At 46.6% G+C, this 26,153-nt stretch overlaps 1 protein-coding gene across 5 annotated transcripts in view; it reads right to left on the minus strand.

Annotated features, from left to right (window-relative positions):
* The window catches only part of SMARCA4 (SWI/SNF related BAF chromatin remodeling complex subunit ATPase 4), a 778,095-nt gene that overhangs the window by 592,326 nt on the left and 159,616 nt on the right, over nucleotides 1-26,153 (minus strand). For all 5 annotated transcript variants that reach the window (XM_078684950.1, XM_078684957.1, XM_078684972.1 and 2 more), the window contains exons 13-21: nucleotides 9,364-9,421; nucleotides 8,375-8,490; nucleotides 7,848-7,998; nucleotides 7,120-7,283; nucleotides 5,310-5,376; nucleotides 4,767-4,877; nucleotides 4,283-4,525; nucleotides 2,850-2,963; nucleotides 2,611-2,718 (exon numbers count right to left, since the gene is read on the minus strand). In XM_078684950.1, coding sequence (XP_078541076.1) covers nucleotides 2,611-2,718; nucleotides 2,850-2,963; nucleotides 4,283-4,525; nucleotides 4,767-4,877; nucleotides 5,310-5,376; nucleotides 7,120-7,283; nucleotides 7,848-7,998; nucleotides 8,375-8,490; nucleotides 9,364-9,421 — 1,132 coding nt within the window. The remainder of the gene's footprint in view (nucleotides 1-2,610; nucleotides 2,719-2,849; nucleotides 2,964-4,282; nucleotides 4,526-4,766; nucleotides 4,878-5,309; nucleotides 5,377-7,119; nucleotides 7,284-7,847; nucleotides 7,999-8,374; nucleotides 8,491-9,363; nucleotides 9,422-26,153) is intronic.

The following is a 26,153-nucleotide window of genomic DNA, read 5'->3' on the forward strand; positions in this document are numbered from 1 at the left end:
TGGGGCCCTGATTAGCAGGGAACCAGGCCAACTAAGTCAAATACCAGCTAAACACAAGGCAAAAAATCTGGGGTAACCATAGTCAGGTAGCCACCTTCCTACAATCCTGCTGATCTGCGGGTTCCGGAGTTTTCAGCAGCTCTTCGGCATCTTACCCCTCTTCGACCTTTACTTCGACAATCGTCGTGGGCTTCGAAGGGATGGTATATCTTCTCATCCGTTCGTCTAAATCTTTCTTTCTCTGGAGGATACTGTTCATTTCGGCCTTGAGCCTTCTCTTTTTCCTCTCCATTTCGGCGGCCTGTTCGGCGTCGAGTGTTTCGGCAGGTCTCTTCAATGTCGAAGTTGCCCTCGGCTCTTTTTCCTTCGTCCTCGAGCGTGCCTTTTCGGGGACGTGTTTCGACAACTAAGGTTTGTCTTGGGTTTTCATCGACTGGGAGTCCTTTTAGTAGGAGCCGCTTCGCTGTTTGTCCTTGGATGCAGCTGTGGCAGTCCATTGCTTCGGCGCCAGTGCTCCTTTCGAGGACTTTGACTGATTTTCGATAGTCTGTCTGGGTTTTAGGGGTCGACGTCTCTCTTACCTCCTTTGTCGACTTCATATCGGTCTCTACGACCGTGTAGTTCTCAGGTCCCTCAGTGATGTTGTCCTCTTCTCCACTGGAGAGGACCAAGTTCCGGAGCGACAGACGTTGACCTTGGCCTTGCATGTGGTAGTTGGCTCTCCTCTATCTCTTACGCTAAGGGTCTTCGGGGTGAATGCCGAGAGGCGTTGCAATCCTTGCTTTCGTGGTCAATTGGCAGGCAGAGGTTGCAAACTGGGTGCTGGTCCTTCTGCACGTACTTGTGGTGGCAATTATGGCAGAATTTGAAAGGTGTTTTGTCCATTCCTGCGCTCAGGGGGACCTCTGTTTGCGCATTCTCCGTTGGATGTCAAAGTTTTGTATGTTCCTCTACTTGTTCGTCGTCCCGGCTCTGTGTTCTTGATTGCGAGATGTATTCTCCAACTTTCTCTGCGGTTTTCTGCTTTATTTTCTCCTTTTTTTCCAAAAACTCTGGAACCTCTCGGTGACGATCCAGACCCAACGGCGGAAAAAAGAATCTGAAGATGGTAGCCAAAGGTGGGAGCTTCCGGGGGAAGCGCGCCAACGTCACGGGAGGACACCAAATGGTGGGACGTCGACGCCCACCTGGGTTACGAAAAAAAATAAAAAAATACTACGATTCCGGACCCAACCACTAGACCGCCGAATAATGCACAGCATAGTGAATCCAGAAAGATTAACGCTGTAAAACTGGGCTTGCGCTCGACACTGGCGGAATATCTTGATGGCAGAACCTCCCAAATGGGGTAAAAAAGAGAGCAGTGGTATTCAATAGAGTTGTGAGGAAACAGGAACAATGGTGAATTTAATTTACGCTTATTCAGCACTCAATAGCCTGCAAGCGGGACACTAGTGCAGACTGGGTGGGTGTGTCACAGGGTGTTTCTGTCCTCAGTCAAAGAAGCCTAGTGAGGATATCTTCTGCCCAATTCAGCAAAGAAGCCTGGGCATCATTCCTTCACCAGGTCTAGGTTTAGGTTCTCCCCAACCTAGTTCAGCAGTCACATGGGGTCTCTCTTAACCTAGATCGGCAGAGACCCAGTTGGGTGCCATCTAGGACCTTTCGAGTCCTCGATAGAATCTGCTGAGCTCTTTACCATCATCAGTCAACAGAGTGATTGGGAATGTTTCTAGACGCATTTGGCAGAATCCCCTGGTGTCTTTCTTGAGATCACTTGACAGTACTCTGGGGCTTCTCCAGACTCGGAGTTGACTGGAATAGTAACCATCTTTAGTCAATAGAACGTATTGCAGGGGGAGGGAAGGAGAGCAGTGTCCTGAATCAGTCAGCAGACTTTCCTGCGCTCTCTGCTTCTCTTCCCTGGCAGTGTGACTGCCAGACCCGTAAGGCTTTACTTCCCTTCAAATCCGAAGAACCATCTAGGGTTTATCTTCAGTTGCCTGAATCACCAAGTCTTGCAAAGTCCAGCTTGCTTTCAGTATGCAACTGCCCCAAAGCTAGGATGAGTGTTATGTTAACAGATATTACTAAAGTGCTTTATCCCGTGATATATTTCCTACTTTTATTTGATGTGGAGAAGTAAGTGGTAACTTGGGGTCTCCCTGTCCTGACATTGTTCCCCACAGCTTTCCAAAATCCCTCTACCCTCAGTTGGAAAAGCCCTTTACAGTCCTTTGAAGTCACCAGTCAGCAAAGTAACAGCAATCCTCTCAAGTCCCGTCAGTCATCATTAACTCTGTATCATTCTTCAGGGGTTTATTATGCCTATGTCTGGCAGCTTGAATCAGTTGGGAAAAAAGCCTCTCCTATTCATAAAAGGCCAAATTGAAAGTAGGCCCCCTGTAGTCTTCCAAATTTCTCTGACCCCCCTCGCCCCCCACTTCACCCCCCTCCTTGCACTCAGCATCACTCTGATCTCCTATCTTGCACGGGCTTAGGAGTCTCTTGAACACCTAATGTGTTTTTATTCAACCTTTCGATAGAGGCCCTAGTACTCCCTGGGCAAGGAAGAGGATATTAATTGCCATGTAAACAGATTTGACAAACCTTTTTGTCCTTCTCGGAGCCATCGGTTAGCAGCACTCCCTTGGCCTGCATATGTCGATACAGTACTCTCTGCAAAGCTGACATGTCACATTTGATGACGTACTCCACCTGCAGAGAGAAGGCAAACAATATCCGCACTTACTGAACAACTACTGCCCCTCAATTGCCTCACACAAGAATATGTTTCTACCAGAGTTCAAAAGGACTCTAATCAGATTTTAAAAGTACCCATTTCTTACCTTCTCTGGCAACTGTGCTTCTACCTCCTTCTTTAACCGTCTCAGAAGGAAGGGACGCAGCACTTTGTGCAAGCGCCGAATAATCAAGATGGTTTCTTCCTCATTTAGATCCACCTGTATGAAAAGGAGTGACAAGATCAGTGGGGGTATGCTCACAAGAAAGAAAGAAGAAACAATACAAACAGGGAAAACATGGCGAAAAACTCTCCAATTAATGAAAGATAAATCCATAAGAGGAGGTGTGCTGGACTATCAGTGTTATGGTGTTAGAGTGCATGTAAGCGGCAAATGCTACAGGACGCAGAGACCATCGCTGCATACTGGAGTAGGTTGAGTTCAATTGTCAGCAATCAGGATGTGCCTGGAGACCAATGTCTTTAAGAGTTGTCCTGAATGTTTGATAGTGGTCAGAGAATATAATAAGAATATAGTGCTCATGAGGTCCTAGGTTGATTGTCCAGAGTATGTTTAATTATCAGCAGGTAACTAATTATATTAGGATTCTCGGTCCTGCCATACCCATGCCTTGCATTACTTGCTAAGACAGGTTTTGCATGTGCAGCAAAAGCCTAATATATGCCAATGTCCTCCTGGCAGAGATCCCTGCTGTAAAGCATTTTTATGGTTTCAAATGTCCCGATTTGAGGTTTGCAGGCAAAAAATTATTTTTACAATGTACTTAACTCATTACATAATTTTGTAACTCCTAAAATGGATTTAAAAATGAATAAGGAATCGCTATTTCGAAGGGTCCTGTTGTAGGTGCCCCTTCAAAACATCTATTACTTTCTTGCCTACGTATCAATATATATATATATATATATATATATATATATATATATATATATATATATATATATATATTTATTTATTTTTTAAACACAGTCCTGCTTTAATTAAGGAAAGCGGCTGCATGTAAAAAGCGATCCCAGACATGGTGATCTGCTGAAGCAGGCTACCAACTGTAATGAGTTACAATTTAAGACCTATCCCATGAATCCTGATAAAGTAAGTCAGAATGCAACACACTATGGTTTGAAATTTTGTGGACCAACCTATTAGTATATAGTTTGGTTTGCACACTTTCACAATGGTCGCAAAAATACTAGTCACAAATATCAACCAAAATTTTGTACCAGAGTTATTTTACATAAAGTCCTTTATTCTAAAGCACTGGAGATAAAACAATGTGGGAATTTATGAGATAAAGTGCTTCCTGAAAATCCATATTGTACCAGGGCACCTCACTGTCAAAATGTCTTACTGTGGCATATTTGAACTCAGATTTACTGTGATCCTTGATGTAAGATTCCTATGTTATCCATGCATCACCCTGGATAAACACTGGGTGTGACCAGAAGGCAAATGCAAACAACTGGGACTGCTCCCATAGTCCTACAAACACAGTGTACATAGAGATGTTTTCTTAATACCTTTTCTCCAGTCATGGCAAAGGGCGCGTTAAACCATTGCTCAAAGGTGCTGCAGCTTTTGAAGATGGTGGGCAAGAGGAAGTTGAGCAGCGCCCAGAGCTCAGGAAGCTTGTTTTGAAGGGGTGTACCAGTCAGCAGCAGTCGTCGGGGAGCAATGTAGTGTGTGTTGAGGACTTGCGTTAGCTTACAGTGGTGGTTCTTCATTCTGTGGCCTTCATCAACTATCATGTACTTCCAACGGATCTGTACAGGAACAAGAGGACAGATAACACAAATTCAGATAAACCACCAAGAAAAACAAATTCAGATAAACCACCAAGAAAAACAATCGCAACATGAGAAAACGACCTTTCAATTTCTTGTGGGCAATACACGGAAATACATCACTGTTGGTCCAAATAAAAAATGTGGAACCACCAAGGAGTTAGTCCGCCTAACAACAGTCTTCCTAACAGCTAAAAGTGTGCAAAGAGCACTTACTCACCTTTGCCAAAATTTGCTTGTCTTTAATAATGTATTCGTATGTAGTCAATAAGACATTAAACTTTCCACTTCGGAGCTGAGGGACGAATCCTTTCCGCGCTGCTGGAGAGCCCTAGCAAATGGGGAGAAAACAAATTACAGCAGTTATTACTTGTATACAGCTACTTCCAGGTGGACACAAACCTTACATCATAATTCAGTTCCAACACAATGTAAATCTTATATGGGAGAATGCTAGAAAATAGGGCACGAAGTCTCACTGCTAAACTGCAATATTAACCCCTTCCATGCTCATGACGAGCTGAGCTCGTCATGCAGTACACTGCTTGTGTGCTCATGACGAGCTGAGCTCGTCATGAACCATGGATTTGAAGCACTTTCAGCATAGAGGGAGAATTGCTGTAGCATTGATGTGGTTAACCAACTTAAAATGCCTGGTAAAATCTCAAATGAAATCACTGAATGCTAGTAGAGCCATGGCTAGTCCTTGCATGAAAGAACAAGGATAGCCTCTGATGTGTCAGGCCTGCAATAGTACTCTCACCTTGTACGATACTTTCACCACAGATGGGCCCCATTTATCGAATTCGTACACCCAATTGGACAGCGTTCTGGAAGATAAGGGGCAACAAATTTCAAGAAGCGGAAACAAACACTCTTTAGCTGTAACAAGATTTTGCCAGCCTGAAATTATTTAACCTTTAAACAACAAAGATAGTAGGCAGAGGGCTATTTCATTAGTGGTCTGCTCCCCAAGGCCCACTCGTGTAACCGAAGGCAGGGTGGAATTGGGTGATGCTGCAGATGGATAGTGAACTACATATGTCAGAGTGAGACTGGTCTCCATTGGTTGGCAACCACCCCACAAAAGAATAGTGATCAGATCTAAAAAGTTCTCTTCTTTTTTTCACAAATTAAAAACGTTTTTTAACACAAATCTCGCAAACTCTTGCTGTGTCTTACATGAACAGGCTGACATCATAGCCCCGCCTTAAACTGCCCCACTTTTTTTCCCCAAATGTATTCTATCTGCTAAGGCGTACTAGAAGATCCTGTTCGGCATGTACTTTGGACACCATGTTGTTTCATCCTTCAATGCAGAGCCATTGCACAGGATTTGTCATTGCATGCCATCTGGATAGAAGATGCTCGCCAGCACAGTACCACAGGTGTTTTAACGAATTATTGTAATACAGACTTGCTTCAGAGGCTACTGCTACATCTACGTAGTAGCTGGCTGCACAAACACAGTTATTCTTTGCAAAGAAGCACATCTAAAATTTTGTAAACAGGTGCAGGACTGGTGTTTGTCACTTTCATGACACAAGCATCTAAGAATAGTGGGGCCCTATTCCAACACAGAAAAAATGTGGGAAAATAAAATGCTACAAAAAAGATACTACAGCCTAAAGTAATAGCATTTAACACTTAAAACTGTGAAAAACAGCAACTCAAAGTTGCTAAGAACATAGGAGCTAAGTAAGCTTTCTGAGTCCCTCATGGAAAAGCAGAGAAGGCACATGAAAGACTTTCAGAGAGAGTGACAGCCCAGAATCCGTCAATCCCAAAACCAAAACACATGATTACCCTACAGGCTCAGGGGCTTGGCAAAGTTGACACAAAAAAGACAACAACGTTCGAAAGCACAATAAGAATGAATGGGAACACCATGTTCCACAGGCTTCATAAACAACGACTTGGACACCATTCTAATGTACCTACAGCATATATTAAACCTCTACACAAGAATAGTAAACCCCTCCAGAATTACTGTCCTAGAAGGATTGGATTTAAAGCAGAGGCAGTAATTCAACATAGTCCATTATGCAGTGCACACTAGGCTGGGCCACAAACATCTCTCTAGGCCTAGCAAGCAGTGGAAACTAATTACAATCAATGCTCTCACGGAAATTACGCTTACTCACGAGTTGACAAACTTTTACACTTAAGTCACAGGTGGTGAAGGTAGCACTATCAATATTGTCATGATGTATATGTGTGTCTGATACTAACAAAATTGACCACCATCTCCTGTGCATCGTTTGAAAATGTTCCCTTGCTTTCTTATTTTTCAACAGAAATCCCCTGACGAAGGGACCCAGTGACCCGAAATGCATTGAGTTATAATTCATTTGAAAATGTATAATTCGGAATACTGATGTATTTGTGTTATGCTCGATTCGGTCTATTATTTTGATATGTTTGTGAAAACAAAATGAAAATAAGTTTGTTTTCTTGAAAAAAATTGTTGCAAGTAAAAGTGTTTAAATAACATGAACATTGTCTAATATTGTTGGTGCGTGTTGGAGTCCCAGCCGCCATCTCGGGGTTGGGCCACTTTCATTGTTACTCACGAGAGAGGCACGATGATGAGAAAGGGCCCGTTGATGCGCTTGTGTTCCATGAGGTATGTGATCAACGCAATGGTCTGGATCGTCTTACCCAAACCCATCTCGTCTGCCAGGATGCCATTGAGGTTATTATTGTAGAGAGACACAAGCCATTCCAGACCCTTAACCTGCAGTGGTACAACAAACAAAATCCCAAAGTGGTTACATATCCAAGCTTCAAAATAGTTAAACTATTGCACCAGCAATCGTGTGTTTTCATATCATGAACGTTTTTACAGGTTTCATATTTTATTTCTTGTACAGTTTTATTTTCATTATTAAAATATTTTTGCTCTCTATCGTCTGAAATAAAAATGCAATTTTGGGGGACTAAGAGGGGACAAATCAAGTATGGTAGATTATGACCTACAGTCCCTTAGAAATCAAGATAAAGTCGGTTTCATTAGTCAAGGAACTGACATCTATGATAACATCCTAAAAGCCAGACATCTTCTAGGGTCTCCAGGATTTTCCTATATATGTTTACAATGCAGGCAAATTTGTTGGATGTTGAATACACTTGATACAAATAAATATCTTTAAAAAAATAGCATCACGTAACTTGAAAAAATGATCAAATCCTAATAAATGTCACATTTAAAACACATTTCGAAAACAGAGCCCATTAAAATGTTGATAAAATTGATCATGTAAGAGCTTCTGACCTCAACGATCACCTCATCCCCTCTCACCTGATACTGTTTCAACTTGCCGTTCACCAGCAGGGTGGATTGCTTCTCCACAGCCTCGCTGACGGCATGAGCAACAGCATAGTAGGACTGGAGTCCACGGAGAGCAGCTTGTGACATGCCATACTCATCGTCAACATCTTGCTTGGCACTTCTAAAGGAAGTAAAAATAAAACACAATTGGTTTGTGTGAGTGAAGATGATAGGTGTCACTTGCTTGTAATGGTGGCTCTCCGGTATTCAAGTCTCACATGATGATTATCTGTAGAATATAACTGAACTGAAAACAAACAAGTCAGAACCATACATCAGATCTTAAACAAAGAACCCAGAGAGGACAAGTTTGCACATTCTTCCAAACTGCTGAGCGTATGTCAAGACTCCTATGTCACCCATGTTGGTATTATTGGAGTTTGCTTCTCCTGCAAAGGTTAGTCTGCGTGGGCTCATTATTTTTTTTTTAAAAACCTGTGCTGATAAACTATTATGGGAACAGGCGTGTAACAAACAAGCGCAAAAGAACTGCTTACTCAATAATGTGTCTAGCATAGCCTTCAGCGACCTCATCGCTGTCCGGATCAGATATTTTCTTCTTCTCTTCCTCCAGCACAGACGAGCTTGAACCAGACTGCTCTTCCTCTTCGTCCTCTCAGAGGTACATAAAGAAAAACTTTGTTACAAAACTTCAGAACTGCACTGTGGCACAGCAATCACACCCAGAAACTGCTGGAGTAAAGGCCCTCAAACCTTTAGATGTCAACCAGAATGTCAAACAACGTATTACACCTTATTATGAATAAACTAAGGATATTACACTTTCAGAACAAATCACAAGCAACCTGAAAAAAATGAGTACTTACCACATAGGCACACACAAACCAATAAATTCTTACTTTGCCAAAGTAAAAAGAAAATATGGGATAATTTTTTTCTTCAATATATCCACCTTTGAGAATAAATAATTTTCAGTCTAAGGGTCAGTTCATTGTATATCGAGGGGTTGGTAAAGTTTCAGACAAATAAACATAAATCTGTCCGAAAGGGCCTCCTTCGTCAGCTTTTAACACCAATCTCCGTTTCGAACGTCACAGGAAGCAACACAAAGGCGATACAGGTTTGCAGAAAATCTGGGAATAATTAAAACGTACTCCCGGAATTTCCTTTCTCTCAGTATTTATGCACAGCAGCACAAGCTATTTCACTGAAGCTCTGCCAATGATCTTGTATTGTTTATCGACATGTAAGGTATTTCTTTCAGAGCCCAAACACCCAAAAATACAAGCGGCATGTTCAGAGGTTCTCAAGGAGAAGGCATTGTAAGAAGTATAAGTAAAATAAACAGATCATGAGTATTCTGCCTTAGATTTCTAGTCCAAATACATAATACAAATTATTCCTGTAGCTGAAGAAGAGGGGTTTTCCAGAAACCTCCCTGACAACAAGCAAGAAACACAAAGGTCTGAATATAAGGAAGATGCAAATATACTTATAAGCAGTGTAAACAAGCTATGGCCTGTACCTCTTCCTCCTCCTCTGAGCCACTTTCTTCACTGTCGGACCTAGGAGCTACTTCGTACCTAGAAAACAAATAATGGAAATAGACAATGCTATTAAAAAACATACAAAAATTAAACAGCGATGCTCTCAACAAGCTAGCAGTCCTTCATTTCAGAGAGAGATGCTTGGTGCTTCTATATTCCAACAGTGAAACTCATTTAATTTCCATCTTGTAGGAAGCTGGTTCTTCATGTGATATGCCACTAGTTGGTTATATTGTGTAAAGAGTGAAGAGATTCCCCCAGAAGTGTACAGGGCTCAATGTAAACCCAAAGTGCTCTATTCGTGATAATATGGTCGAGCAGCCTTAAGCCTAACACAGAGGAGTGCAAGACATGTGTTATGCATACACTGATAAATAAATGACATCTCAAAAAGGAGATCCACACAAATTTTTGAAAAAAACACTTATTTCAAGATTTAAGACCAAGATTAACGTTAAAAGGTAAGTACGTTTAAAAAAAAATACTTTTCACTTTAAAAAGTGGACACCGCAATGTTTCAGTTCAGCAATGGGAGGAAAACAATAATGCAGTTATTCAGGTAAGTACATGTCTTACAGATCTAGTCTTCGGGATTTCAAGTCAACACTAGGCAAGGTTCAAATTAGTACCAAGATTGCACCACCAGCGGCACAGAGGCGGTGTGTGCAGTGGTCAAATTCGGGTTTGGGTACCCAATGTAAAACAATAGAGACAGGGGTGATTGAGGTACCCTTCTCAGGTGAGTAAAGCGGTGTCACAGATTGATCTCCTAAAGTAAACGTAAGCGGGTGGGGGCCACAAGCCAACATCAAACTTACACCCTCAGCAACACATGAGCGGCCGGTTGTAGAGTGGCAACACAGTGGCATGCGCCTAATGCAATTCAATGGGCAGATTGGTTTTGAAAAGAGGTTGCAGGCTCAGACCAAGAGGCCAAACGAAGAAAACCCCACAGCTGCCCATAAGTTCTAATGGTAGGGGATGTAGGGACATGGTTGGTCAAGCTCCCCAAGGGTTGCTGGTTCAGGGGTATCCTTTAGCATTGGCAAAAGCTTACCGGGCAGTTCGCGGCCAGGGGGAGCCTTCGAATTGAGGTTGCAGGCATCGAGGTAGAGTCCATAAGGGCCAGGCCATGGTAGACTCTGGCTCAGAATCACTGGGGAACTTTCGCAGGACAAGTGGGCCTCTTGGACTCGGGCATCGGGTGCAGAGGTGGGTCAGAAGCGGTTCCTCAGGGCAGAAACGTTGGTTTCTTCTGGACAGGTCCACTGGAGTTTCTTGATCTTTATGGTTGGCAGGCAGTTCTCCCAGGGTTGACTTTTGTAGCAAGGGCGAAAGGCAGCAGACAGGCCAGCAGGGCTGGTGCAGTCAGTCACTGGTCCTTCTTTCTTGCTGTGGCGGCTCTTCGGCGACCGGGCTTAATAGTTCGTCAGGGATCCGATTTCCGGGTCTGGGGGTGCCACCTAAATACTAGATTTAAGGGTGTTACAGGAGTGACAGGTATGGACCAATGGGTTCCTTCCCTGGGGTGTCTACACAAGCGGAAGCTCCTCCACTAAGGTGGAGGAGCGTCACACCACTGCTCTCTGAGCAGTTAAAAAAGGAAAAATAATATGATAATAATGTAAAGTTATCATTTTATTTTTCCATACTGGCTTATGGGTGGGGCTAGGCTGGCCAGAGCAGGGGGGAGTGGTGGACACTTGCTAAGTGCGCATAACAGTTTGGCCGACCCAACAGTTATGCGCACTTCGCATGTTATCCACCCAGCTGTTTTGCACAGCCGGGTGGACAACACGCACAGGCTCCCATTCCCTGTCTAAGTGCAAAACCAGGGCGCTCAGTCCAATCAGGACGCCGCCGTCATGGTGGTGACAGCAGGGTCGTGATTGGCTTTGGGTAGCATGTGTGCTTCCAAGAGTCAGAAAAGAAGAGGACAGAAGAGAGGTGGCGGCAGTACTCAGGTGTAGAAAGCTGGCTCTGTATATACTATACCAAAATTAGGTATAGTGTGCACAGAGTCCAGTGGAACCCCAAAGGTAGGCAGAGGTAAAAGTAGATAGCACCTTACTCTCTATTTATGGTAGTGTGGGGGAGCAGCAAGGCTTTATCAGAGGGTATTGTTAAGCATTTGTTGTACACACAAATGATGTCACACACTCAAAGACTGAACTTTGTTTGTATCAAAATATTAATTTGTTATTTTGTTTGTAGAGCCAAGCCTGGCACAGGTAAGTGAAATAAATGCTTTGCAAAATCTTATGCAGTTTTACAATTGAATGCAGTTGATTGAAATATAGGTAAGTCAAAATCTTGAAATTACTTTTCAGATTACTTTTTAAGTTACTTTTTGTACTTAGTGTGATATGCATAGATATCACACTGGGACATTTCCTAGAGAAATGTTAAGTAAAATCTGTTTTGCAGTTGTAGTTTTTCAGGTTTCCATACAAATCTACTCCACACACCATTTTTCAGAGAAAACAGTAATTGGATTCCTATGGAGAGAAATTATGTTATTGGTCAATAGGCAAGTATTCGGTCTTTGTAGTTGAGTTTCTGGGGTTAGAAGAACAATTGTTACTTACCTGTAAACAGGTGGTTCCCCAGTATTGGTGTCTTTCATAGATTCACATGCTTGAATATTTCCCGTCGTCAAAGTGGGAGTCCCACGGTAAATAAAATAGCAATAATGCTAAATATATGTATATATATGAAAACATAGTACATAATAAAAGAAGAGGAAATACAACTGAAAACCTCCAAAATGATTCCTACATAGGAATGCATTGAAAGAGAAAAAACTACTTGTAACACATTAGTGTCATTATGTTAGTCCAATTTGCAGCCAATCAGGCGCCAGCACCCTCTAGAACCTTCTCCTCAGAAGCTCAAGCCCTCAGATTTTCGTAGCACCAAAGTGACCAAGAGTGCATGAGGAGAAGAGAGCCTCTGAGGGGAGGAGGGTGGGTCGCATGTGAATCTATAAAAGACACCAATACTGGAGAACCACCTGTTTACAGGTAAGTAACAATTGTTCTTCTCCAGTATTAGGGGTGTCTTTCATAGATTCACATGCTTGAATAGAATAGAAAGCAGTAACCTCCGAGAGCTCAGATTGCTAGGCACATATGGAAAACCAAGACAGTAATAATAATACAGTCATGTAAAACATCATTAGCAATCACAGCAAAAACAGCAAGGAGGGGGGAACAGAGGCTCACCTTATTGGAAAAGATGACTAAGGATTGCCTGACCCACTGCGGTATCCGCTTCATTGATGGCATCCAAACAGTAATGCTTGGTAAAGGTGTGCCTGCTGGACCATGTCGCTGCACGGCAAATCTGATGAAGAGGCACACCAGCAAACAAGGCGGTGGATGAAGACATCGCCCTCGTAGAATGAGCCCTCACTGAAGACTGCAATGGTTTGCCAGCTTGTAGATGGCAGAAGGTAATAGCTGAAGAAAGCCAACGGGCAATTGATGGTTTGGAAACTGGATGCCCCTTACGCAGTCGTCCATAAGCAATGAACAGTTGATCGGACTTGCGGAAAGAGGCAGTTCTGGCAATGTAGAATTTAAGGCATCGTTTGATGTCCAAAGAATGCAAGCGCTGCTCCGCCGGAGAGCTTGGGTCCGGAAAGAAAGTTCGTAGGAACACAGGCTCATTCAGATGAAAATCCGTAGGCACTTTAGGTAGGAACGAGGGGTTGGTGCGAAGCGCCACTCCATTAGGTTTGAACTGTAGATAAGGCGGCTTGACAGTAAAAGCGTGAAGGTCGCTCACGCGACGAGATGAAGTCAAAGCCAAAAGCAGCGCAACTTTCCAGGTGAGGAATTTGATATCCGCCTTATGGATAGGCTCAAATGGTGACTTCATAAGTTAAGATAGGACAATATTGAGGTGCCAAGGTGGAGGAGGGCGGCGAACAGGTGGGAACTTGCGGAAGAGCGCTTTGAAGAATTGACGTATGATTCGGGATGAACAGAGGGAAGAAGAGCCATTGTGTCGAAAACGAGAGATTGCAGCTAGGAAAACTCTCAGGGTAGCATGAGAAAGTCCGGACTGAGCGAGGCTTAAGAAGAACGGAAGAAGCTGCTCCGGAGTGGAATGGATGGGATGGACATTCGCTGCCACGCACCAATGACAGAATCTCTTCCACTTGAGTTTGTAAGTTTTGATGGCAGACGGAGCCCTAGCCTGAGCAAGGATGTCTCTGCATTCCTGAGATATGTTCAAGTCTGCGAATTCAAGGTGCTCATGTTCCATGCCGACAATTGTAGCGTGGAGGGGTCCGGATCGCACACTTGGCCCCTGTCCATCGTTAGGAGGTCTGGACGGGATCGCAGAGGTATGGACTCGCACTGGGACAGCAGAAGCAGTTCAGAAAACCATGCCTGTCTGGGCCAACGAGGTGCGATCAATATGATGTGGCAGGGCTGTCTCCGCATTTCCACAGCACCCGCGGTACTAGTGGAATCGGCGTAAGCGAATAGATCGCACCAATCGATCAAAAGGGCATTCCCGTACGACCCGGGGTGGGGATGCCAACTTGCGTAAGACGGGCATTTTCGATTCTCTGGTGTTGCAAAGAGGTCTAGAGCTGGGCGACCCCATCGGTGGAACACAAAGTCTAGAGTCGGCTGGTGCAGTTCCCATTCCTGTGTTGAGGAAGTGGACCTGCTCAGAGAGTCCGCCAGGATGTTGGACACGCCCGGCAGATGGACAGCTGTCAAGGTGATCTGATGACGGAGAGCCCAATCCCAGATCGACTGAGCCAAGCGAGACAGATGTGGAGACTTGGTTCCTCCCTGTTTGTTCACGTAGTGCATGCTGGTGGTGTTGTCTGTTTGGATAAGCACTGACTCCCCGTGAACTACAGGTAGGAATGGCTTGAGCCCTAGGAAGATCCCCATCAACTCTAGCCTGTTGATATGCCACGTGCGTTGGGGCGGAGTCCACTTGCCTTTGATGGATAGGCCTTGGAGATGAGCGCCCCACCCCTCCAGAGAGGCGTCCGTCGTGAGCGTGAGATCTGGTGCGTGAACGAGGAATGACGTTCCCGTCTCCAAATTGGTTGGCTGCGCCCACCAAAGCAAGCTTTTTCTCATGCGGGCCGTGACAGCAACTAGGTCGTTGAAAGACCAGGAGACCTGACGCCACTGTAAGTCCAGTTCCTCCTGCATGGGAAGGGTGCGCAATCTGCAATTTGGGATCAGTGCGATACAAGATGATGTCATCCCCAAAAATGACTTTAACGTCCGAACAGAAACGGACTATCTTTTTCGAATGAGGGAGACCAGACAAAGGATCTTCTGTCGCCGCTCGTGCGAGACGAACGCCTTTGAAAGTTTCGTGTCTAGGATCGCTCCCAAGAAATTCCTTGTTTGCAGAGGCGCCAACTGTGACTTTTCGACGTTGATGGTCAACCCCAGGGATTGAAACACCTGCTGGCAAAGACGAGTGTCCTGACATAGATGATGGTGGGATTGAGACTTGAGGAGGCAATCGTCCAAATATGGAAAGATTTGAACGCCCTGGAGACACAGGTGAGCCACCACAGGGGCCAGTACTTTAGTGAACACACCAGGAGCTGATCGCAGCCCGAAGGGCAGGACCTTGAACTGATAGTGCATTTGTCCTACTTTGAAACGCAGGTACTGGCGATGTTGTTCGATAATTGGGACATGAAAGTACGCGTCCTGAAGGTCTATGGTGGTCATGAAATCCTCGCTGGATAGAAGACGCAGGATTTCCAGCAATGTCAGCATGCGGAAAGATTGGCACTTTAGGAACTGGCTGAGAGCCCTCAAATCCAGAATGGGTCGCCAATCTCCGGTCTTCTTGAGTATGAGGAAGAATCGAGAGTAAAACCCTTCTCCCCTTTGATGTTTCGGGACCACTTCGACTGCACCCTTTAAAACAAGAAGACGGACTTGATGGTAAAGCTCCTCGAGGTGTGGAGGAGGAGGGCCAAAAGGTGGAGTACGAGGAGGAGTCTCGACGAATTCTAAGGTATGACCCCGCCGTACAATGTCCAAAACCCAGCGGTCCGAGGTGATGGAGGACCACTGAGAATAAAACAGAGAGATTCGACCTCCAACACTTTGGGGATGACAAAAGTAATTGGCGCTTAGGAGTGGAGCCGCGATAGGAGGACTTTCCCCTATAGGGTCTGGAGGGCTGCTGACGAGTCTGCTGAGTGGATGCGTAACGCTGGTTGCCCTGATTGTAGGAGCGATATTGTTGCCCTCCTCGAAAATTGGAAGTGGTGCCGCGTCCGCGCGCACCTCGAAAGGACTGCTTCCGGATTTGCAACGAACCCAAGGACTTTGCCGTATCAGTGTCTTTCTTAATAGACTCCAAGGCGTCATCGATGTGAGAACCGAAGAGCGATTCACCATCATACGGCATATCAAGTATCTTGGATTGGACTTCCTGCCGGAAAGAGGTGGATTTTAACCAACCCTGACGTCGGAGGGCAGCTGCACTTGCAAGCAGACGGAAACCTGTACTAGCAATATCGACTGCACAGTCGATCATTTCTTCCGAAGCTCTCTGCCCATCATGAAGAATCTGCTGAGCGTCCGCCTTGGAAGCTTCAGGTATAAGATCTATTAATGCAGATATGTCCGACCACATCTGCCGGTCATAGCGTCCCAAAATGGCCAAGGCATTGGCCGCACGGACAGAAGTGGAAGCCATGGTTGAAAACGTGCGGCCAATAGCGTCTAGGCGTCGACTCTCTCTATCCGGTGGTGCGGTGATTGGAGACGCTGGGTTCCGGGATCGACGCTGTGCAGCTTAAGTTACCACTGAGTCCGGCTTAGGGTGAGAAATCAAGCATGCCGGAGAACCAGTTGGGGCCTTGTATTTTTTCTCAAGGCGCGGTATTTGAGCAGGCAACGAGTTTGGAGCTTGCATGAGTTTAATTCCCTCCTTCCAAACAAAATCGATGATCGGAATCGTGTGGACCTGCTTATAAGGCTTATCTTTAAAATCATAGAGGAAACAGTCCTCCTCACGTTGCGATCTAGGCAATTTGAAACGCTGAGCCGCTTTATCCGTTAGAAGATGAAAATTGGCGATATCTACAGGAGGTGATTCACCAGAGTGCCCTGGTTGAGGAGAAGGCGTCTGTGCTCGATAATCGTCCCACTCTGCCATATCCTGGTCGCCTGCATCTTCGTCCGAATTGTCAGGGACCTCTCCGTCCTCACGTTCTGGGACCGCCTCATCATCTGCATCGTGCGGATAAACCGTAGTATGGATTCTGATTGACGTCTGCACCTGAGACGAAGTCGTAGGTGGTAACGTTGGCGGAAGAGACGGTGGAGGCAGTGCAACGGCAGCAGGAGATGGTACAGGAGTACCTTGTGGCGTTGCTGGGAAACGACGGTTGTAATCATCCAGCATATGTTGGAGATTTGAGATCACGGTTAACGGTATCATAGCCATAGGCACTTGGACCAACTGTTCCTCAGGTTGAGACTCTTGGTCTCCGCCATCTTCGTCAGTGTCCGACTCCTGACATTTGATAATCAAGTCAGATGGGCTATGGGCTGCCCCAAACGTGTCACCTTCATTTTCAGAGTCAGTTTCGTGCTCGGATGTAGTGGCAAACATTGGAGAAGGTGGTTGCGGCTCTGGAGCAGAGATCTGTTGGCACGGAGCCTTATTGCGACGATGGGAGGAATCAGCAGAGGATCCTGAAGTCTTCAAAGGCACTAACGGTAATGAGGCAAAGGAAGCCGGTGCCACCATCGACGGCATCGTCGACAGTACTGATTTGGCTACCGACGAGGATGATTTTGAAGAACTCTTCGTCGACGGAGTCGTCGTCGGGGTCCCCGTCGACGGACGATCCATCGTAGACGAAGTCGTCGACGATGCAGTCGTCGGCGGAACAGTCGTCGACGGATCAGTCGTCGACGCAGGAAGAGCCTCCGTAGACGGAGTCTTCGTCGACGGGGCTTTGGTCGACGGAGTCTTCGTCGACGATACCTTGGTCGACGGAGTCGTCGACGACGACGACGAAGATTTCCTAGAAACTTTCGTCGACGAGGATTCCTTCTTCGTCGACGAGGTGATGGGAATCGTCGACGGACAGGCTTGGATGGCAAAAACTCTCGTCGACGTGTATGTGTAATGATTTCCAAGCAGGTCCTGCCAAATAATAATGAAAGGCAGCGCACAGCGCTGTTACCGTGATTCTGTGTAGAGAAGGTCTGAATATACACCACACAATGGTCCACGCAAGAGCCCCAAAAAATAACGTAAATATGGTCCAGGGAAGAATGAAGAAGTGCACAGTAAACCAGCAACAAGTGAGGATTATAATAAAACACCAATGGGCAGTGCCCAGCCGATGGCAGAGAGTATCCCGGCCGCCGGGCGAAGCACTAGGGAAATAAGGGGTAAGGGTTTTGGCTCTCTAAAGGGATCAAGAAGGTGCCCAGCTGGATGGTGGAGAGTAGACCCGGCCGCCGGGCGGGGCACTAAGAAAAGCTATGGAGATGGGAGGCTGTGCCCAGCCGGATGGCGGAGAAAAGTCCCGGCCGCCGGGCGGATCACAAGGATAGGGGGACAGTGGGACAATAGCTCAATAAACGGCCACACACGGGATAGAGGACGTCCGGTAGAAACGACGTCACTTCAACCGCAGATGCAGCCAGAACGGCACTGAGGAAGGCAGTGAGCTAAACCCTTCACAAAGAAGGCAGGCAACCAAACGGAAGTTAATCAGGAACGAAGAAACCGGAAGTCAGGCAAAACTAGTTGGAACGGAACCCAAAACGGAAGGAGCTAGACGCAAGAACGTAAAGCAGAGTTCTGTTGTTCTGCGCGTCTTATATATTCTCCTTTTAAAGCTACAGTGTCGGAGGGATGTCGGGGCATGACAGTATGCTGTCGACGAAGTAAAAGCTGATGCCGTCGTCAGCGCCGTCGTCGAGGATGCAGACAATGAGGTTCTCGTCGTCGGAACGCTCATAGACGGTCCCGTCGACGACGGAACTCTAAGAGGCGTGGAAACACCCCAAGAGGCAGTAGAAGACGCCTGAGAGCCAGGTCTCGTGGGCGTAGTGGTAGTAGGAGTGATAGGAGACACCAGAGAAGCCAAAGGCAGGGCTAATTTCTTCTTTTTGAGGAAAGGAGATGGAAAATCCTGTGCACTACCACGCTTAGAGGCTGAAGAAGGAACAGATTGAAAACTCTCTGCATCTGACAGGGCAGAATCCTTGTCCTTTAGACGTTGTAGCCAAATGAGAAGACGGCTTCTCTGTCCTTAAGAGTCTTAGTAGAAAAAGTTCTACAGAACTTGCAACTGCCAGCCTCATGATCAGGGTATAAACAATAAATACACTTCTGGTGGGGGTCCTTCTCAAAAAGGCGCAGCTTCCCACAAGAAGAGCAAGGTCTGAATAAAGACTTCTTACTTGACATGTTGAGAAAAGACTGGAACTAGAAGATTTGAGTTGAAAAACTGAGCAGAGCTCAGGGAGATTCCCTTCACACGACGTGCGGTAGAAAATCTGAGGGCTTGAGCTTCTGAGGAGAAGGTTCTAGAGGGTGCTGGCGGCTGACTGGCTGCAAATTGGACTAACATAATGACACTAATGTGTAACAAGTAGTTTTTTCTCTTTCCATGCATTCCTAAGTAGGAATCATTTTTGAGGTTTTCAGTTGTATTTCCTCTTCTTTTATTATGTACTATGTTTTCATATATATACATATATTTAGCATTTTTGCTATTTTATTATTTACCGTGGGACTCCCACTTCGACGACGGGGAATATTCAAGCATGTGAATCTATGAAAGACACCCCTAATGCTGGAGAACAAGGGTTCCCCTAGGGTCATGGATGCTGTAGGAAGGTAGATCCCTGACTATGGTTGCCCCCAACTTTTTGCCTGGTGTTTTGCTGGTTTTCTGACTTAGTTGACCTGGGACCCTGCTATTCAGGGCCCCAGGCCTACTGCTCTCTCTGTAAAATGGATTCCATGTACCTTAGGTACATATCTAATTGGATACTGAGTCACCTTATAAGTCCCTGTACAGTGTACCTTAGGTACCCAGGGCATAGGTGTACCCAGGGCCTACCAGGGGCTGCAGCATGTATTATGCCACCCCTGGCTGGCCATCCAAAACTGACACAACTGGCTGCTTGACAGCTGGGGCAAGGTGGTGTACTCACCCTTTGCTTTAGATATAGTATCCCTATACCTAAACCTAAATGGACACACAGATCTCCTATCAGTCACTCCTATGGCAGGCCTTAACAATCCTGAAGGCAGAGTGCTTGGAATCGTGTGAGATAGTGCTCTGGCATGAGCTGAGCCTGTCTGCGGCTTTCGGGATCTATCCCTTAGCCGTTTCCATGATATCGCATACCATATACTCTTAAGTGCATTATAATCCTCGCGGTTATATGCCAACTCTGGTATCGCTTTATCAAAACATGTCGAGTAAGGTGTCATACGAATTGGAATACTAACCCCTCGCCAATTCTGGCGACGGGGTTAGCATTCCACCCTTCTAGAGGGACACGACATGTATGTAACCTGTAACCCCGGTTAAAGTCAAGCAGAGCCTTAGCTCCACAAAATGGATGCTGCCACCGAGACACAAGTCTGCCCTCCTGCTGCTGGGAGTCCTCCCAGAGCAGGAGGCAAGGACAAAGGGTTTCCTGCCAGGGGCGGTGCTAGCACCGTCCCAGACAGGATTTTGTGTATCCTAGGTAGGCAGGGCTTCAGAGGAAGGTGACTGCAAGTGGCACCCCGGTGCTCATTGTGCATAGGCCGGCTGAAACCAGTTCCAGGGGCACTCCAGCCCCTGGCCTGGGGAAAGCCCACCAAAGGAGAGGGGTGTAACCACCCCCCTCCTGGTCCCACCCATAGGGCAGGACTTAGTCGCGTGCCAGCCCCCTTTTCCCAGATAAAGGTAGGAGCAGGCCCCCTTCCAAATTAGATCATCTTTGGAATCAAGACACGACTTTCTACGAAAGGACATCAAGATTTCTTCTTCAAGATTCACCCTTGTGACTAAGGAGTAGTCACCCTCCATCCGCAGGCACCATCTTAAGAACACTGCGGTCTGCTGCAAGTCCTTTCTCCGGAATCTGACTGCCCAGCTCGACGAGAACCGGCTTCCCTGGCACCTCTGACCTCTACCCACCTCTACAGCCAAGCTGAGAACAGTGGGTGCGACGAGACCTCGAGGGACCGGCCATCTTCAAGACTGCACGACTTCTTTCCAGCACGACCGCCGAGGGATCCTCTGGTGAGTGCTTTGGGGTCCGAGAAGCCCCGACCCTGAGCAGCCCCAGCACCGAAGTTCAGCCTCCCAGCATCTCCACGATCTGCGTGGGGCCCTTCTGCTTTTGCTGCTCACCGCGTTGTTTGGCTACTAGACCGCTGGCTTGTGGCCTTCTTAACGACGCCCGACGACATCACTGCTGCTGGTCTGGTTGCTCCAGACTGGCCCTTGCTCCCTTCCAAGAGAGGAGCACTCCGGACCCTCCTGGTCCACTCCAGACGCCATTTTAGGTCCACCGCGTGGGCTTGAATTTGCCAAGACTTGTTGCCCCAATCCTGGGTCCAGCGACGTCGACAGCATCATCCATCGAGGGACAGCTCGTACCTCCATCCTGGTCGCCGACAACGCCTCCTGGTCCGTGAGACTGCAGAGCACAGCATCGCCCACTCACCTAGTCGAGGTGACTACCATCCGGTGCCCTCCTGGTACCACCTGACTACTGGCTAGTAGTCACGAACTCGGTCCCCTCTGCTTTCAGGTGTCATCCATCTTCGATCCAGGCTTGGATCACTCAAACAATCTTCACTGGTCGCCTGCCAGCAACTCCTTTCCTTCAGGCTCCTGGTTCGTCAACGAAGAATCCCGACGTCTTTTCAGACCTATGCAGCTGCAGCCCCTGGGCTAGGTAACTTCGGCATTTCGGTGCCCCAGCATAGCCTCACTATCCAAGGGTCCAGATCCACTTTCGTTTTTGACCTACCTAGTCGGGTTCGCCCGAGAACACTAACTTTGTGAATACTAGCTTCCATAGGCTTTTTCCCGCCTTACGCGTGAGAGTTCCCACTCTGCACGTGGTGTCCCTAGGCCTCCTGCTCCTAACCTGAGTGTTCAGTATTGTAGGCCTAGCGTTCCTAAAGCCCCTGAGAATCGTTACTTACCTGCTAGTAATTCGCATTCCACTTTTAGAGTATATGGTTTTTCGTGCCCCTCGGGCATTTGTGTAAATTGTGCGACTTGAAGTATTTTTATAAGAGTTTTGTTGTGTGCCTAGCTCCCTGTCTCATAAAGAGCCAGGGTAGTCTTGTTATAAATAAATACACTGTTTATTTTCATAACAACTTGTGTGGTGTCCTTTCACTGGGTGTTCAAGGGGTAATGTGATGGTAAAACAGCTGGCTTAACACGCCCTCTAGAGTCTTAGCCTTAGACTGCTCGTATCCATGCTACTAGGATAGCTGGTCTATAAGGTTGACTTACAACCAATCATCAATAAGGGTTGTTTGGACTGATATATAGTGATCACTAGAATAGTGAGCACTGCACATCAGGCCAACTTCTCACAGATGCACTTTCAAAACACCCTCAGCGGCACTTGGGCAGCCGGGTGCAGAGTGCTGAGGCCCAATGTTACCCAATAAGGGATAGGGGGCCTCCGGCTGGTGGCTGCTCACGAGCAGGCCACAGGGTTGTGGAAGCAAAGCTCCTGGTGTTAGGCTCCGAGCAAAGGGGTATCCAAGTTAGCATAGAAACTACACCTGCAGCGGTACAGGGTGCGGTTTTGGCGTTGGGGGCCCTATTGGTTTCAATGGGGATTCTCTGGTTTTGACAAAGCAGCAGGCTCAGGGACGAAGATCTTCTGGAGGTGACCACCGGTTGGATAGGTAAGTTGGGATGCCTGAGGATGCTGGGACACCATCGGTTGGGCCACCCAAGGCCGTGGGACTTCGGGTGCAGGGGTGTCTTTAGGTGACAGGTTTCCTTGCCAGCTCCGGTCGCAATCGGGGGGATCCTCCAGAAAGAGACTGCAGGCATGGTGGAGAGGGTCGAGGCAGGTCAGAGATCACCAGATCCCAGGTCAGGATCGCCGGGGAGACCTCCTCGTGGTGTTGGGCCACTCGAACTCGGGTCGGGGGCGTTGGGTGCAGAGTGGTGCAGACTTGCGGATTTACCCGGAGCCAGAGTCTGTTGGTGAGCAAATCCAGTGCTCACAGGAGACAGAGTCTTTTCTGTGGAATCACAATTGGGGGTGGGGTCGCACACTACTCGCACACCAGCGGTATCGCCCCTAAGGACTATGGAAAATGTAGTTACGTGTTCCGAGATGCATCTTCTTTCGATTCTCTGCTATCTTCGCTGTCTTCGCCATCCCTGGACACGTGTTTCGGGGTATCACCCCTCGTCAGCAGGGATAGGCCGTGTTCTGGGGTTGCCGGTGGCTGCCAAATATCTGCCAGGTTTAGTACCACTCAGGCGCGTAGGAGCGGGGTCCCAGGTTCGTCAGCCAACTGCTCGAGGAAGCTTTAACATTACAATTGGGGGTGGGGTCGCAAACTACTCACACACCAGCGGTATCGCCCCTAAGGACTATGGTAAATGTAGTTACGTGTTCCGCGATGCATCTTCTTTCGATTCTCTGCTATCTTCGCTGTCTTCGCCATCCCTGGACACGTGTTTCAGGTATCACCCTCTCAGCAGGGTCTGTTGGGTTGGGCGTGACGGGCCAAATTATCTGTCAGGTTGTAGAGGAGACCAGGCTCGGCTGCCAACTCGCTAGTGGGAGCTTTAACATTACAATTGGGGGGGGGTCACACCTACTCACACACCAGCGGTATCGCCCCTAAGGACTATGGTAAATGTATTTACGTGTTCCGCGATGCATCTTCTTTCAATTATCTGCTATCTTCGCCATCCCTGGACAAGTGTTTCGGGGTATCACCCCTCCTCAGCAGGGATAGGCCGTGTTCTTCGGTTGCCGGTGGCTGCCAAATATCTGCCAGGTTTAGTACCACTCAGGCGCGTAGGTGCGGGGTCCCAGGCTCATCAGCCAACTGTTCGAGGGAGTTTTAAAATACAGGGGGTCATGGGTGCCTTAAAGGCACGGTGTCAGTTTTTTGGTATTCAGCTACAGGTTAGGGTGTTATAAGAATTTCTACTGCTGCCTAAGCATTAAAACAATCTTTTGTGTTGTTTCTCATGTTTCTAATGCATATTATTCATTTATGGTGGAAATTCTTCACAGCATATTCCGGGGGGGGGGGGGGGGGGGGGGGGGGGGGTGTGCGTGTGTGTGCGTGTGTGTGTGTGTGTGTGTGTGCGTGTGTGTGTGTGTGTGTATATATGTATGTATGTGTATGTATATATATATATATATATGGGGCACATATAATATAGTGTTTCCGGGGTCCCGCGCATGGGCGGGAATATTCTAATGCTTATGACTATTGATGAGGATCCCCTGGAAGAGAACCCACCTTAACTCTCCAAGTGGTGGTCGCACGCAGAAGACCTTCGTCCCCGAGCCTGCAGTGCTTTTGCAAACCGGAGACTTCCCATTGAAAGCTACAGGGCTTCCAACGCCAAAACAGCACTCTGCACCCGGCCACCCCAGTGCCACTGAGGGTGCATCTTTTGTGCTGGCCTAAACCCCCATTTGCCATGAGCTTAGGTCCAGGAGCTTTGTTCCTACAACCCAGTGGCCTGCCCATCAGCAGCCACCAATCGGAGGTCCCTATCCCCCAATAGATAACATTGGGCCTCAGCACTATGTACCTGGCCGCCCTAGTGCCGCTGAGGGTGTAACATGTGTATCCTTGACCCTGGGGGACCCCTGAGTCTAACCCCAGAACATCAACTCCCACAACAAAGTACTTACTTTTAAACCAATAACACTATTTTCTTCCATAGGATAACATTGACTGTTTTTCTATAAAAAGTAGGCCTGAGCGGTAAATTCTGTTCCGCTCATGGAATTTGGGTAATTTCGCTTTCTGCGGAGAACGTAAAATGTTTTGCTTGTTCGCGTTCTCAAATGCGTGTTTACGAGATATTTCCCCCCGAGCACGCAAACAGTGATTGCGAACAGTAAAAAAGCATCGCGAAAAAGCAATTCTGCGTGCTCGCGGAATATTTGCGTGCTCGCGGAGATTTTTTTACCGTTTTGCGGAGATTTGCGTAATGCAATTCCGCAAATTCCGCCCACCCCTAATAAAAAGTTTCAAAGTGTGGAGTTGGAAAACCTAAAGCAATTCTTTTACTTACCTGTTTACAGGAAATGTCCCAGTGTAGTATCTAGGTATAGTACACTGTGTAAGAAAAGTAATCTGAAAGTAATGTACTGGTCATTTTACTAAAAAGCCCATTCAAAGTATATGTACTGTATTTACAAAGCATTGCATTTCTCAGTAACAATACTGCAAGTCAAAACAAAGTGCCTATACAATTACAATCCAAACTGTATTCTACTGTATATTTATTGCCAAGTATTTATCACTTTTCTGTGCCAGGCTCGCTTGGTTCTAGCAAATAAAATAACTAAAGGAAAATGCTGCTTACCAGTATGCATCTGTTCTTGGCATGTAGACCTACAGAATCCCATACTTGTGCATAGATCGCCATCTGGTGGTGGGCTTGGATGTTTGCACTTTGTTGTTGTCTTGGAAGAAGTCTTTGTAGTCACGAGATAGGCGACTCCTCCTATGGACGATAGTGCGCATGGGCATCGACTCCATCTTTAGATTGTTTTTCGCCATAAAGGGAAATTATGGAGTTTGTAAGAAATATAAAAGATGTCCATGTGTAATGTATCTAAGTAAGATAATTCTGGAACAGATAGAGGTACCGGGAAGGTGGGTGGACGTATGTGATTCTGCAGCTCTACATGCCAAGAACAGATGCATACTGGTAAGTAGCATTTTCCGTTCGAGTCATATGAGCTGCAGAATACATACTTGTGCATAGACTGTATAGCAGTGCTCTCCCTTGGCGATGGTCACCTTTATCTGTTGCAGAGGTCTGAAAACGTGTTTTAAGAACAGACTGGCCCACAGAAGCTTGTTGTTTTGAAAGAGTTTTAAGGACAGCTTGGCCTACAGCGCTTGCTGCTTGGCTTGCACATCAACACAATAGTGTTTAGTGCAGGTGTGTTGTAGACCATGTTGCTGCTTTACAAATGTCATCCAAGGGACTGTTCCCTAAGAATGCCATGGAAGCCCTTATTTTGAGTGTTAGTGTGCTCAAAGGGGAATTGTTAATGTGTGTTTTGCCTTCTGGTAGCATATTTGAATATATTTGACTATCCATCTGGCAATTCCAGCTTTGGAGATGGGGTTTCTGTTATGAGGTGGAGAGAAAGCTACAAACACTTGGTTTGTGTTTCTAAAAGGTTTAGTTCTGTCAATGTGATAAAGTATAGCTCTTTAGACATCAAGTGTGTGAAGGGCTCTCTGCTACAGATTCTGGTTTTGGGGGGAAAACGGGAAATTCCACAGATTGATTAAGATGGAAAGCAGAGATTACTTTGGGAAGGAATTTTGGATTTGTTCTAAGAACCACCTTGTTTTGATGTATTTGGAAGTATGGTTCTTGTATGGTTAAATCCTGGATCTCACTTACTCTCCTGAGAGCGGTGATTGCAACAAGAGTAGCTACCTTCAATATAAGGAACTGCAGGTCCCATTTGTGCAGAGGTTCAAATGGAGGACCCATGAGCCTAGTAAGGACAATGTTTAA

The sequence above is a fragment of the Lissotriton helveticus genome, chromosome 1_1, assembly GCF_964261635.1.
Source record: "Lissotriton helveticus chromosome 1_1, aLisHel1.1, whole genome shotgun sequence".
NCBI classification, from domain to species: Eukaryota; Metazoa; Chordata; class Amphibia; order Caudata; family Salamandridae; genus Lissotriton; species Lissotriton helveticus.